Source organism: Ochotona curzoniae, unplaced genomic scaffold, assembly GCF_017591425.1.
Source record: "Ochotona curzoniae isolate NIBS_2020 unplaced genomic scaffold, NIBS_Ocur_1.0 scaffold_2587, whole genome shotgun sequence".
NCBI classification, from domain to species: Eukaryota; Metazoa; Chordata; class Mammalia; order Lagomorpha; family Ochotonidae; genus Ochotona; species Ochotona curzoniae.
In genome coordinates, this window is record NW_024467096.1 from 14638198 (window position 1) to 14652319 (window position 14122).

Consider the following 14122-nt stretch of genomic DNA (forward strand, 5'->3'; position numbering starts at 1 on the left):
TTGGTGCAGCAATGTCAGTCTATTTCTGTCTGTCTTTAGTCCAAGCAAAGTAGTACCATCTTTTTTCCTGTTTTCCTAAAAAGAAGTACTCACTATTCCACTTGGACCCCCGGAGCTAAGCAGAGGATCCCCTCTGTTTTTGGACTAGATCAACCTGCTTCTCCACAGCTCCTCTACCTGGAAGGTCTGTCACAGAAAGCTGGTACACAGAAAGATTGGCATGCATTCACCATAAGGAAGGCAAAGGCCTACAGTTTATTGACCACAAAATGCAGCGACTACATTCTCTGTACCTTCCCTGGAGATAAGAACATCTAACTTTCCTTGGAAGCAACCTTCATCAGTCAAGCTGACCTGTTTACATGACACACACTGTTGGAGAACATGGAAATTGATATATAAGTTCCTTTAAGACAACTGATACACAAAGTGGCTGTAATTCTTATCTCTGCCATTTCTGGCTGTTGATCTCAGCTACTCATGTGTCTGAACCTCGGTTATCCCTTCTGAAAAATGGGACTACTACTGGAAGGACTCTCAAGAGAATTAGTAACAATGACACAATGTTCATTTAAAGCACCTAGCCTAGTACTTGGTGCTTCAGTGGCAATCAAGTATTACTTTTGACGTTCTTCTCCAGGAATAAGTCCCCTGGCACCTGAGGAGACAAGTGCTATAGGAAAAGGTCGGGATGAGCTGGAGTGCTGCGGGAAGCCCACCTTGCTGGCAGCACCAGTGCCAGGGAAGGAGGCCTCAGCCTGGAGCAGACACAGAAACGCGTTTAGGAGAAAAAACTCAAAGCTAAAGGTAATCCTGCGGGAAACAAACAGCAGAGGAAAATGGACAGACTCCAGAAGGTGGGGCAGCAGGGTCAAGGGCACAGGGCATAGCAGGACCCAACACTGAAGCTGCCAAAAAACTGCAGGCACTGGGCAAAGCCTCCTGTCTTCTCTCTCCCCATCTTTCTCTACCCCTCCCCTCCCAGATCAGAAAACGTTAGCTGCTTCTTTCTCCTTGGTTATTTGAATCCCATTGCAGGAAAGCCAGTGTTCTACTGAACAAACAAGAAAGTCTGCCAAGCGTTTTGGAAGACACCCCTGATAGAAAGGCGGGAGAAAATATGGTCCTGACAGCTTGCCTGGGACCTCCAGGACAGGCTCAACAGCCTTCCAGAACAAATCAACAGAACAAGGAGCTTGCTGAAGCGTAAAAGCATCAAGTACAAGTATAACTTTGAGCAATTAAGATCTTAAAAAAAAAAAATCCAAAAATCAACCTAACAAAAAAGATGATTAAAACTAATCCCCTAGTATATGTTTGAAAAGTGAGTTCCAGGGGCTGGCATAATGGTGTAGTCTAATCCTCTACCTGTGGTGCTAGTTCATGTCCCAGCTGTTCCACTTCTGACCCAGCTTCCTGCTAATGGCCTGGGAAAGCAGCAAGGATGGCTGAAGGACTTGGGCTTCTGTAACCACATGGGAGACATGGAAGAAACTGCTGGCTCCCAGCCTCAGATTTGCCCAACTCTGCCTGTGGCAGCTATTTGAGGAGTGAAACAGTGGATGCAAGTTCTCTCTGTAATTCCTTCAGTAAAAATACATAAGTCTTTACAAAAATAGCGAGAAATCTGGAGCTGGCATTGTGGCATGGAAGGTAAAGCTGCCATCTATAATGCCAGTATCCCATACAGGTGTCACTTCATGTCCTTGCTAACGGCCTGGGAAAGCATCAGAGGATTGCCCAAGTACTTGGGCACCTGCTACCTACACGAAGCTCCTGACCTCAGGGTGGTTCAGTCTTCAACACTGCAGCCATCGGGGAGTGAACCAGAGGATGGAAGATTTCCTGTACTCTTCCTCTCTTTCTGTTAACTCTTTGAATAAATAAATAATAAAATAAGAATGCAAGGAAGGAGAAAGGGAAAGAAAAAGGGAAGAAAGGAAGAAAGAAGAGAAGGAAGAAAAAAAAACATTTGAAGCTACCACGGTTTTCATGCTCCACTGTTTAGGTATAAATATTACAAAACGAAGCAGGAAGCTAGTCTCAGAGCTTTGAAACACTCTAGCTGAGAACTTGTCAAATGCAAAACAACAAAACAAAACAAAACATCTATTATCCAAGGAAGGAAAATAGGATGGAGTGAATCTATCAATTAATACCAGGAGCTGTGCCAACCTCATTGAGGATCAGTCTAAGAGAAGCAAGTGGAGAGCTAAGCAAGGCAAGCTGGACTACTGGCACTGTTGAAAGGAGACGGTGTAACAAGGCATCTGCTTACCCTTGAGAATATCGGCATGTAATTAATTGGTTATTAAGCCTCACTAACAGTCGTTGTAAAGCTAAAATCACTGCTGTGAAAATAACGGTAATACCTAAGTAAGATAAATTGGAGGTGATACCAAATAGCTCTAAAAGCATTTCCTCAGCTTTTAAATATTACAGAGACAACCCAACAGTGATGATATACTACTAGTGGAACTTTCACATCTACATTCAAAGCACTTTGCACTGATACTGCTAGTTAGAACACATCATTTTCTCCCTCCTCTGCCAAGTTTCATAGGCCTGGGAAAGCAGTCAAGGACGGGCCAAACCCTTGGGACCTGCACTCGTGTGAGAGATCAGGAAGAAGCTCCTGGCTCCTGGCTTCAGCACCCACCACTGCTGCCACTTAGGGAGTGAATCAGCGGATGGAAGATCTTCCTCTCTGACTCTCTTCCTCTTTGTATATCTGACTTTCCAGTAAAAAAACAAATATTTTAAAAATTCTTTTAAAAATTACAATGATCATTGTATCATGCACAGCATGCTCACATTTCAAGAGGGTTGCTAAGACAGAAGAATGGAAGAGAGAGAACTGGCTCTACAACGAGACAGACCTGGAGATTTTGAAATTCAGCTCAACTTCTTAACAGCAATTCCACCTCAACTTTATCTGAAAGTTTCAACTTCTCTGAAAGTTTATTTCCTTATGTTTAAAAGAGGAGACAAATGTCCCATTTGCAAACCTGTGAAGTAGGTATATAATGGGTATAAAGCACCTGAATGTGTAAGGTTCTTACTTGTAAACTCTTTCATAAGCTGGAATTCTAGAATAAACTGGTCATCTAATGGCTATCACCTTAAACTGCAACAGGGCATGCAGTAAACCTTCACACTAAGCTACTTCTCAGATGATGACACTAGCCTAAAGGTACAGAGATTCTGCCTTCTAAACCATTGGTGATGGCGATATACAAAAGCCATTCCCTATGACATACTGTACCTTTTGGTCTGATTTCTCTTCCCTTGAATGGCTAAAACGTGTAAGCTAACACAAACCTGTCACAGTCCGCTGGCCATCACTTAGGTTATTCCACCACTTGTTAATCTAAAACAGAAGGAAAATTGCATATCATCATGTGTGAAATGCTTTCAGGCTAGGAAAAGGAAGACACAAAAAGGAAACACCTGTAAAAATTACCTGTAACCATCAGAGATAATTAAGATGTGGCAGAACAGCACAGGCATGTGTGTCACGGTCGGACAACAGCCTAAGTCCTCTGCCCGGAACCACTGGTGAGCTCTAGAACCTCAGACAAACTCTTGCTACCTTGCAGTTCCCTGTTCTAGAAGACAAGAGAATACCTAGCACCTAGTTGTGACGACTAGCCAGGATGTGAAGCACCCAGCCAGCACTCTCAGATACAGACAGCTACACAAGTGATTAGCCCACAGGTCCTACTGAGCTTCAAAATTCTGTGAAAGATTTGTGCTAAACTGCTGTTACATTTTAATACAATAGTGGTACTGAAGATAAAAAAAAAAGAGACAGAATCCTAATATCTCAAGGGATTCCCACTCAACTTTTTGGGAATAACCTTTGTTGCTTCAGGACAATGCACTGGCACTCACCAAACCTGGACAGTAACAGCTAATCACACTATTTGCTCTGAACTTTTGTCATTTGGCATGTTTCATGAGAAAAGCTTTTATACAGAAAAATATATTGTAAATATGAAATTGAATAAGACTTGTTACAGGAAAAAAATTCCAAAGTAAAAAGCACATATGGAGATCAATACACACCTGATTTGATTTCTCTAATTATACTTATATTATTGTGTGCTCCCAGAGCTTACTCACTGCATACGTAATGGCACAAAAGGGTTCCGAGAACTACCATTTTCTGCATAGCTACACAAACTGGTTCATCTGTTCTGGGATTTTAATGACTACAACCTATTATTTAAGTCTACTACAAACAAATCGATCTTTAGATGAGGATTACATATATCACTTGTGCTACTTATCACATTCTAAAGAGTATGTGGGTATGAAAATTTCATAGCACAGAACTGTGCTGGAAACCTATAGCCTTCTACGGGATACAGAATCACGAGGTAGGCCAGTTTTACTATCTCTTCAAGTACATTTTTACACCAAATCTCCTGCAGGCTTCACCTGCAACCACTGCTCTTCTGGCAGCAAATGCCTTTAAAACAAATAGACTTCATGCTTGATAAATGTGTCTAAGGGGAAATGAGTGAAATGATTCCTCCTCACTTAGAGACTATCAAGCTATCATTCATTTAAAATACATCCAAGGCATCCCCGAGGCTAGCCTGCCAGGACGACATTGTGCCTAGGAAGGGATAAGGTCAGGAGCACACCAATGCTTTCCCCAAAATACTATAAAAACAACAGTGCTTGAAAACCAAACAGACCCGAAATTATATTTACCTGTGGCCTGAGTGCTCACTCAGTATGGGCAAGCAAATCTGCAAGGAATCATTTTTCAAAAATTACTTAAAAGAGGGCCCAGCATGGTAGCCTAGTGGCTAAAGTCCTTGCCTCGTATACTCCAGGATCCCATATGGGCACTTGTTTGTGTCCCAGCTGCTCCGCTCCCATCCAGTTCCCTGCCTGGGGCCTGAGAAAGCAGTGGAGAACAGCCCAAAGCTTTGGGATCCTGCACCTGCGTGGGAGACCTGGAAGAGGCTTCTGGCTCCTGACTTCGGATGGGTCTCTTTGGAAGTGAACCAGCGGACAGACATCATTCTGTCTCTCCTTCTCTCTGTAAATTTGACTTAAAACAAATAAGTCTTTTTATTTATTTATTTTTAAAGATTTATTTATTTTTATTACAAAGTCAGATATACAGAGAAGAGGAGAAATAGAGAGGAGTATCTTCCGTCCGATGATTCACTCCCCAAGTGAGCGCAACGGCCAGTGCTGTGCCAATTCGGGGCTAGGAGCCAGGAACTTCCTCCAGGTCTCCCACACGGGTGCAGGGTCCCAAAGCTTTGGGCCATCCTCAACTGCTTTCCTAGGCCACAAGCAGGAAGCTAGATGGGAAGTGGAATGGCCGGGATTAGAACCGGCGCCCATATGGGATCCCGGATTGTTCAAAGTGAGGACTTAAGCCGCTAGGCCATGCTGCCAGGCCCAATAACTATTTTTTAAAAATCAGTTAAAAGAGTGGTATCCATTTGTATATAAAGTAATAAAAGTTCTAAAATCTTAGTATTTGTACTTTTTTCTTACATCCCAACCTCCCTGAAAAGAGCCAGAAACACTCAGCAGTGACATTTCACAAGAGGTAAGTGTGTCAACATGCCACTGCGAAGCATCTCAAAATCTACTAGACAAGTGTGTATTTTGACAAACTTGCCATCCAGCAAGGTGAAGCCATAAAACAGTGGACCTTATACTGCAGTGGGCCTGGGATACTCCCCAAAATAAAACTGTTTCAAACTCTGTGTGGTGATTCTCTGGAACGCATAAGAGGAGCGGGACAAAGTTTCTGGAATATTACCCAAGTATCAGACAGCCATACAAAATATTAATATTTATTCTGATGAAAGGACTATATTAAAAGTATTACAAGTGTATTACAAGGGCTGACTTTACAAAGACCAAATGTTGCCAAGAACTAAAAGCGCTTCACACAGTGAACAGAGCCTGGGAAGGCCGGGCGAGGGTACCAGACACGGGCACACAGAAGCAGCAAGTTCCAGTGTCCCACAGCCCAGTGGGGTGACAGCAGCTCACAATAATGTATTATACACTGCAAAGAACTGCAAGAGAGGAGCTGGGAGGCTCCAGACACACACAGGAGGACGGAAATGCTAACTGCCGGGTGGGGCAGAATTACTGTGGTGGAAGATCATACCGTATACTATAGAAATGTGTAAGTATTATATGTTAATACAAATTTTTAAATTAAAAATGATATAAATACCAATAACCAAACTTTCAAAATCATGATTAACTAAAACAAAGAAAGCATTATTTCTCTTTACCTCCTTTCTGAAGTCTCCTTCTTTTTGTGGCCTTATGGAATCCAACCAATCAGCTTTTATACCGTCAAAGTAACTCTGAACCTTGGATTTCAATGACTCATACTGCCAAATAGCAGCTGATCCAAACGCACAGCCTGTAAACTATAAAATTTGGCATGTTACATGATAAATTTAAAAAGGAAATAAACCCATATATATTTCCAAGGACAGCATTTCATTTTCACTGCTTTTTACAAACTGAAGAAACACCTGAAATAGTTAAACTTATTAGAGTGAAAAGAGTATTTTATTATTTCCCAGTTTAGTAGCTTCTCCCATCTGGGGCCAATTTCCAGTAGCAAATTTGCACATAAAGTCAAACTACCAAAAGGTTACCACTTGAACTGCTACACCAGATCTAAGCCCCTAAGTTTCTTCTTCAGGGCTTCCATAACCCAGCTACATTGTCAAACCAGTAATTCGAGCAGCATTTAGTTTAGCAATAAAGATCCCTGCTTCCTCTCTGAGTTTGAGGCTGACAGCCAGAGCCCAAGCTCCTGACTACAGCTGCCTTTAAAACAAATGATTTATTTATCTGAAAGGCAGAAACACAGAGAGAGTGAGATGTTCCATCTGCTGGTTCCCTCCACAGATAGCGACAACAGCCAATGCTGGGCCAGGTCAAGACCAGTAGCTTCATCTAGATCTTCCACATGGGTGCAGGGGCCCAGATCCTTGGGCCATCTTCAGCTTCCTCATCCAACCCATCAGAAGGGATCTGGATCAGAAGTGGAGCAGCCAGAACGTGAACCAAGGTCATATAGGATGCCCGCACACCAGGGGGTGGCTTTACTCACAATAATAGCCCCTGATTATAGCTTCCTGATGGTGTAGACCCTGGGAGACAGCTCAAGTAACTGGACTTCAGCCATCCACATGGAAGACCCTGACTCATCCCCAGGTGTTAAAAACATCTGGGGAGTGCTCAGCCCCAGTGCAGTAGCCTCGTGGCCAAAGCCCTCACTGTATGAACCGGGATCCCATATGGGTGCCGGATCATGTCCTGGTGGCCCCAGTTTCCAACCAGCTCCCTGCTTGTGGCCTGGGAAAGCAGTCAAGGATGGCCCAAAGCCTTGGGAACCTGTACCTACATGAGAGACCTGAAAGAGATTCCTGGTTCCTGGTTTCGGATTGGCTCAGCTCCGGCTGCTGATGATGGAAAATTGTTGTCTCTACTCCTCTCTGTATATCTGACTTTCCAATAAACATAAATTTTTTTAAAATCTTAAAAAAGAGTAGGGGAGTTCTTTTTATCTGTTTCTCAAGTTAACTTTTTTTTTCGATTAAAACAGTTATTCAATTCACATTCTGTGACCAGAATTCATAAGCCCAGCTACGCAGACAGACCTTTGGGACCCCTCCCACCTCTTACAGAAAGGGAGCCCAACCGGCCAAGCAGCTCTTTAACACTCCACTGGCTGCAGAGTAACAACTCTGGAGGTGCAAACTCTTACCCCAACAGTGAAAAAGAATGGCTTCACAAGAGTCCGTATGGGATAAGGAGATGGATAAAAGACTGTTTCTTCCACCGGAGGAATCAAAGCGCTCCTCTTGTATGCTTCGCCACTTGTCCCTGGGTCTGTTCTCCGAGGTTCAACCTTCCTGGGAGCTTTTCTGAACCCACATTTTTGCTGAAGAAAGAAGTTGCACCTGTGGTGGAAAACAACGGATTAGACAAAAATGGCAACTTGTAAATACCAAACTCATGGTCTACGTCACCATCGTCTCAAGCCAGAAGTCGCAGGAATCCCACTGCTCCTAAGAGCTGGTCACCACGAGCCTTTCTGGAGAAGGAAGGAGACAAGCCAGGGCCGCGGCAGAGCATACTCGTTTCATCTGTTACTTTCTATCACTCGACAGAATCACTGATCTCCTTCCTCCACAAAGAATCCACAACCTTCTAGATAAACTGGAAAACCAGAAGCTGTCAGTTTCAATTAGCACACAACAGCTGGTGCTTTGTTTTTTATAAATACTGGCCACTATAAATGGACATTTTTTTCCAGCTTTGCTTCTATTTATTTTACTGTTTTCATTTCTCACAGCAGGGCCTCCTCAAAATATTACTCATCATACCTTCCAGTTCCAAATTCTAGGGCTGTATAACCTACTTTGAAATAATTTATTTACCTGAACGACAGACACTATCCCCCTCACTCTCACACAATACACACACATGTGTATGCACGCACACAGAACAAGGGAGGTGGCTATCTGCTGGTTTACTCCCCACATGGCCACAACAACCACGGCTGGACCAGGCCAAAGCCAGGAGCCAGAAACTCCATCTGGGTTTCTGACACAGGTGGCACGGGCCCAAACACTTGTTCCATATTCCCCTGCTTTCCTAGGCACATTAACAGGAAGCTGGATTGGAAGTGGAACAGCCAGGACTGGAACCAGTTCTGATAAAGGATGCCAAGATTGCAAGCAGTGGTTTAATGCACTGTGCCACGAAGCTGGCCCTTATTCCTTTGGTGCAAGCATGAAGCATACTACTCTGTCACTAAGATTAAAAACCCAGAAGTCTGAGTTCTTTCTTGCTTTCTCCTTTATTCTCAGCTTCCAATGAAAAATTAGATATAATAAAAAACAAACAAAAGCCTTCATTCCCAGTCTGGATCCTCACCTTGCACCTGGATTACAAGAGCAGCTTGCTCAACTTCAAACACTTCTTTCCTCACATTATTTGTAATCAGACTACTCCAACAAGTCTTCCTTACCTCTGCCAGGCGGAGCAGGACTCCTTGTACTCCTGGGGCTCGAAAGGACTCATATACTATTTCTCTCAATGACTGTCCACACCTCTGCTTAATCACTGTATTTTCACCTCCAAGTCCAGTCCTTAATATAGGCCAATGATTAAGCGTGAAAAGGAGTTAAAAATCAACAGCTTTATATTCTTTTAGTGAAAAACTGCAACTTCGAGGCCCCATCAGTGGAGGAGAGGATAAACACAGGGACATCAGTAGCCTAGTGGCTGAATCCTTCCCTTGCACGTCCCGGGGATCACACTTCCCATCCAGCTTCCTACTTGTGGTCTGGAAACACAGTCGGATGGACCAAAGCTTTGGGACCCTACACCCACATGGGAGATCCAGAAGGGGCTCCTGACTCCTGGCTTCGCATCATCTCAATTCTGGTTATTGCAGCCACTTGGGGAGTGAGCCAGCAGACAGAAGATATTCCTCTCTGTCTCTCCTTTTCTCTGTAAATCTGATTTTAGAACAAAACTAAATAAATCTTTCCAAAAAGATTAGCATTGTTTAAAAAAACACATTCATTTAGGAAGACAAAACAGAAACAAAAAGTAAAACAAGAGTGGGACACGCCCAAAAAGGTCAAAAAAGGTAAAACCTGAGCCACACCTCACAGATCATTCTCAAACACACTGTGAGCCACAAAAGTGAATCACAAAATACCAAATATGTGGTGTGTGTGTGTTCTAAATTTACATAAAGCTGAAGAACAGCCATGCCACTGTGTTATGACAAACATCAGCACAGCACCTGGCTGGGCTGCATCGGGCTGACTGGAAAGGGGGCACAGAGGTGCTCTCTCACCCTGCTAATGGTCACACAGGTGCTAACATTTACCAAATCCACATATGTACACTTAATATGTGCACACCTTATTATCTGTAAATCACCTCTCAGTTTCTAATATTAAAAAGATGTACATAGGACATGAACCTAAAATCCATACTCCCAAATTAAATTGCAGTCCTTTTAAAGACATCTATTTGGGGAAAGTTACCAAATTATTCCAGCATTGCTATGTTGCTCTAAGTCTTCTAAATGAATATCCTTTAGGAAACACTTAAAATAGGTCATCCCAACTCTACCCCCAATCTCTTCCCTTTGCCTGTGTTGCTAGAGGCACAGAAAAATTAATACTGGTCTAGTGCCCCCCGGAGGCTGAGTGGCCACCTTCCACAGAGCTCTGACCCAGAGTGACGATTTTTAAGAGCTTCTTGGAAAGTTTTTGCTTACCTGATAAAAACAAACATATTACATACACACAAACACATCTTCTTTCTGCCTTGAATAAGGAAGTAATAACTACCACTAGTCATCCTGAAGGCCAAGAGGCAGGGATTTACATACTAACCTGGACATTTTTGAGCCATCAAGTAGACAGTAACCACTTACTTTCAAACACCTTATAATAAATAACTCCCCTTCAGTTAAATAATCACCCCCAGATTACTCAAGATAAAGTACATTCCTAACTGGATATTTTTATTTTTGTATTTATTTGAAAAGCAGAGGGACAGAAAAAGACAGACATACATACACAAACACAGACAGAGAGAGAGAAGGAGGACCCAAAGCTGAGAGCCTGAAATCAGGTCGCCACATGGTAACAGGGAGCCAAGACCTCGAGCCATCATTTGCTTCTCATGGGGAGCACATTAGCAGCAAGTGGATCAGGAGTGGAGCCAGGCCTCCAACCCAGCACTCAGATGGGAAATGAAGGCATCCCAAGTAGTATCTTCAGCACTGTACCAAATGCCTACCCTCACATTATCTTAAAGTGGCAGATGGTACCTTGCAACTGGATTTGACTCTTATGATTGCAACGTACCGTGCAGCTACTTTGGCCTAGAAAATGAAGTGGCAAGTAACCAAAACAAACCAAAATCAAAATAGGCCTGGGTAATAAAGTGGCAAGTAATCAAAACAAGCAATGCCACTTTGAATCAATACAAAGCTGCGACATAAAGTGATGGCATTTCCTACAGGAATCGTAAGTTATAATCCAGTATTATTGGGTAACAGCATTTTTTTAGTATACCAAGAAACAGCAAGGATGAGAATCCTTTGTGTTCAGCAACTCAATACTACTCAATCAGTTCCAATGAGAGGTTACTTTCGCATTTCATCAATTCTTGTAAAATTCAAAGCACAATGCTTGAAAAGGGACAAAAACATACTAGGTTGGGAATCTGAATGTCAAGCCAAGAGAGACCATTTGCCTCAGACACTTCACTGTGAGAATCGTGCAGCTGAGCGCTACAAGGACACAGGGCCTGGTCAGGGTGACACACAAACACAACAGGGGTGTGTATACACAAACATACATGGGTTATCTCCCACATAATCACAGCTAGACACACAGAATGCTGGACTGTATTAGGTACTACATGTTGGCTCACTGAAATGATTTCCTTTGGTGCAATCACATGTTGCAGGAAAAGGAAAGTAAAAAATAATTTCCTTCTTTCCTTTACAGAGTTCCAGAAGGAAACAGAGTTTGCCAATTAGCTACACTGGCTTAATACTTGGTATCAGAATTGAGTTTAATTAAGATGTAAAGCATTAATTTTGTTAGCAAAAACAATGTGGTCAGCAGATCTCAAGTTTTCTCCTGTGTCACTGGGTGCCACGCCGTAGCTTAGTCTCCTAACTCAGCTAGTCTCACCTGCAGCTTAACGGTGGCCTCACTGCCCAAGAGGCTCCTGGCTCCCAGCCTTGGATCAGCCTAGCTCTGGCCACTGTGGCCATCTATGAGCCAGCAGATGGAAGATCTTTTTCTTTCTCTGCAGTTTCCTTGGGATTCTATGCAGCACTTGCCAGTCCTTTGCAGTTTTGTTTCAGATTTATTTTAATTTGAAAGGCAGATTTACAGCAAAGTAAAGACAGGGATCCTCCATCTGCTGGTTCACCCCCCACAAAAGGCAGCAGAAGCCTTTTGTCATCTGAAACCAGGAGCTTCTTCTGGGTTGGGTGCAGGGTCGTAAGGCTTTGGGCAATCCTCTGCTGCTTTCCCTGGCCACAAGCAGGGAGCTGGATGGGAAGTGACAGTTCTATGGGATGCCGTGCTTAGAGGTGGAGGACTAGCCAGTTGAGCCAACTGCACCAGTCCCAGGACCTCGGTATTTTTTAAGAGCATCCCAAGTGACTGTCATGTGCAGTCAGGGCTGTAACCTGCCATATTAATGGGTAACATTTAGTCTACAAACAAATCACCTGGGCATATCATTAAGCTTGGATGTTAATCAGCAGGTCTAGACAGGACCAGTCTCAAATTCTGCACTTCTTTTTTTTGGGGGGGGTGGGGGGTGGGTTTCCAAAGGCAGAGATACAGTGAGAAGGACAGAGGAGGAGAGAAAGTTATTCTATCCCCTTGGCTACAAGATCAGAAATGGAAGAGTCAGAATGTAACAAGATGCGGCACCACAGGCAGAGGCTCAGCCTATCATGCCATGGCACAGCCTGACAATCCACACTTCTGAACAAGCTCCTAAACCTGGATTTATGGAAACACTGCCTGCAGAGTGGATTGGATCCTCAAACTAAGAATTTTATATATATATATAAGAATTATATATATATATGAGTTATATATATAATATATATAATGTTAAAAAAAAAGGAATATGCAAGAAACCACATGTGGTCAAATTTTTTAACTTGGCCTTTTACAAAATAAATTTGCCAAACCCCATGCCCAAATTGCTCCTGAACCACTTTCAAATAGCAAGGAGCAAGACCCCAATTACCACCCTCAAGGACTCTTACACTTGAATTAGAATGGCTTATCTGCAGATCAGCCCTATCTGATTAGGTGACAAAGGACTACACATAGCCACTTACTCCCGGCTCCAGCACCCACAGCAGAGTCCCCTAGAATTCTCAGCCTTTTGATTTGGGAACACATCATAGGCTTGGGCAATCTACACATCCCATCCCTGGTCAACTTCAAGGAATTCAACAATGGGCATGTGTCCCATTTTAAATCAATAATATACAAAGAAATTTACTTTCACATGCGATACTGAAGAGAAGTTTTCCTGCTGGATTTGAACCTAACAATATACAATCCCAAAAGCTGATGGCAGTCCTCGTAGAACCACAAGGAGACCACAGGCTGAGGGCAGAGCCAACATTTAGGAAGCCAAGACAGCCATGAAGGCGCGGGGTTCTGTTGACAACGGAGCCACTGGATCCTGCCTTAACGGAAATCAGTCCTACCTCCGGACTTTTCACCTGCACAAATCAGAAATGTCTCAAATTGCTTTGGTTGGTTAACATTCAGTTTTCTATTATCAACAAATCGAGCAGAAACGGCAAGAAATGACAAAGACAAGACGCACCTAGGCACACAAAACAGATTAATCCCACTTAAAATAGGGGGGATGTGGGGGATATCTGCTGCAAGATGCCCCGGGATGATCCCCTCCCACAGCAGTGCGCTGCATTTCAGCCAGTGTCCTGCGAAGGCGCATCCTGTGAGCCAGCAGGTGATGGCCCAAACACTGCGGCCCTGCCAGTCCTGTGAGCGGGGTCCCAGGTTCCTGCCTTCCACCTACTAGCGCCTCAGCTGCTGCAGGCTTCTGAGGAGTGGGCCACAAGGTGGAACAGCTCTGCCCATTTCTGCCTTTTTCTCCCCTTCCAAATAAACAAAAACAATACACTCATATTTAGGGACAGGAGGGATTTCTACATAAATCCCTTTACACCAAGATTATTTTCTTGTTTTTTTTTTTTTCCAAAAAAAATTTTTTTAGGATCTCTTATTTGTTGGAAAGAAACAGTAATATTATTTCAACCCCAAACAGCCTGTTTCTCATGCAATAAGATATTGCGAAGTAACCAATGAATCAACAATCGATATGAGTCAGACTGCTCCTGATCTACATCAAAGAATCGTAAAACCTAATATACTTGTAAGGCCTTATGCTACACGGAAAGGGGGAGGGAGAGCAGAGAAATCTTACATCACCCAAGAAGGTGTGAGGAAGACTGGAAGTATAACCTATCAGGATCATAACTGGTAACTCATAGACAACAGAC

General features: G+C 43.3%; 1 protein-coding gene across 4 annotated transcripts in view; it reads right to left on the minus strand.

Moving 5' to 3' along the window:
* The window catches only part of PARL (presenilin associated rhomboid like), a 33138-nt gene that overhangs the window by 13071 nt on the left and 5945 nt on the right, over positions 1-14122 (minus strand). For all 4 annotated transcript variants that reach the window (XM_041002732.1, XM_041002734.1, XM_041002731.1 and 1 more), the window contains exons 2-4: positions 7778-7973; positions 6285-6425; positions 3322-3370 (exon numbers count right to left, since the gene is read on the minus strand). In XM_041002732.1, coding sequence (XP_040858666.1) covers positions 3322-3370; positions 6285-6425; positions 7778-7973 — 386 coding nt within the window. The remainder of the gene's footprint in view (positions 1-3321; positions 3371-6284; positions 6426-7777; positions 7974-14122) is intronic.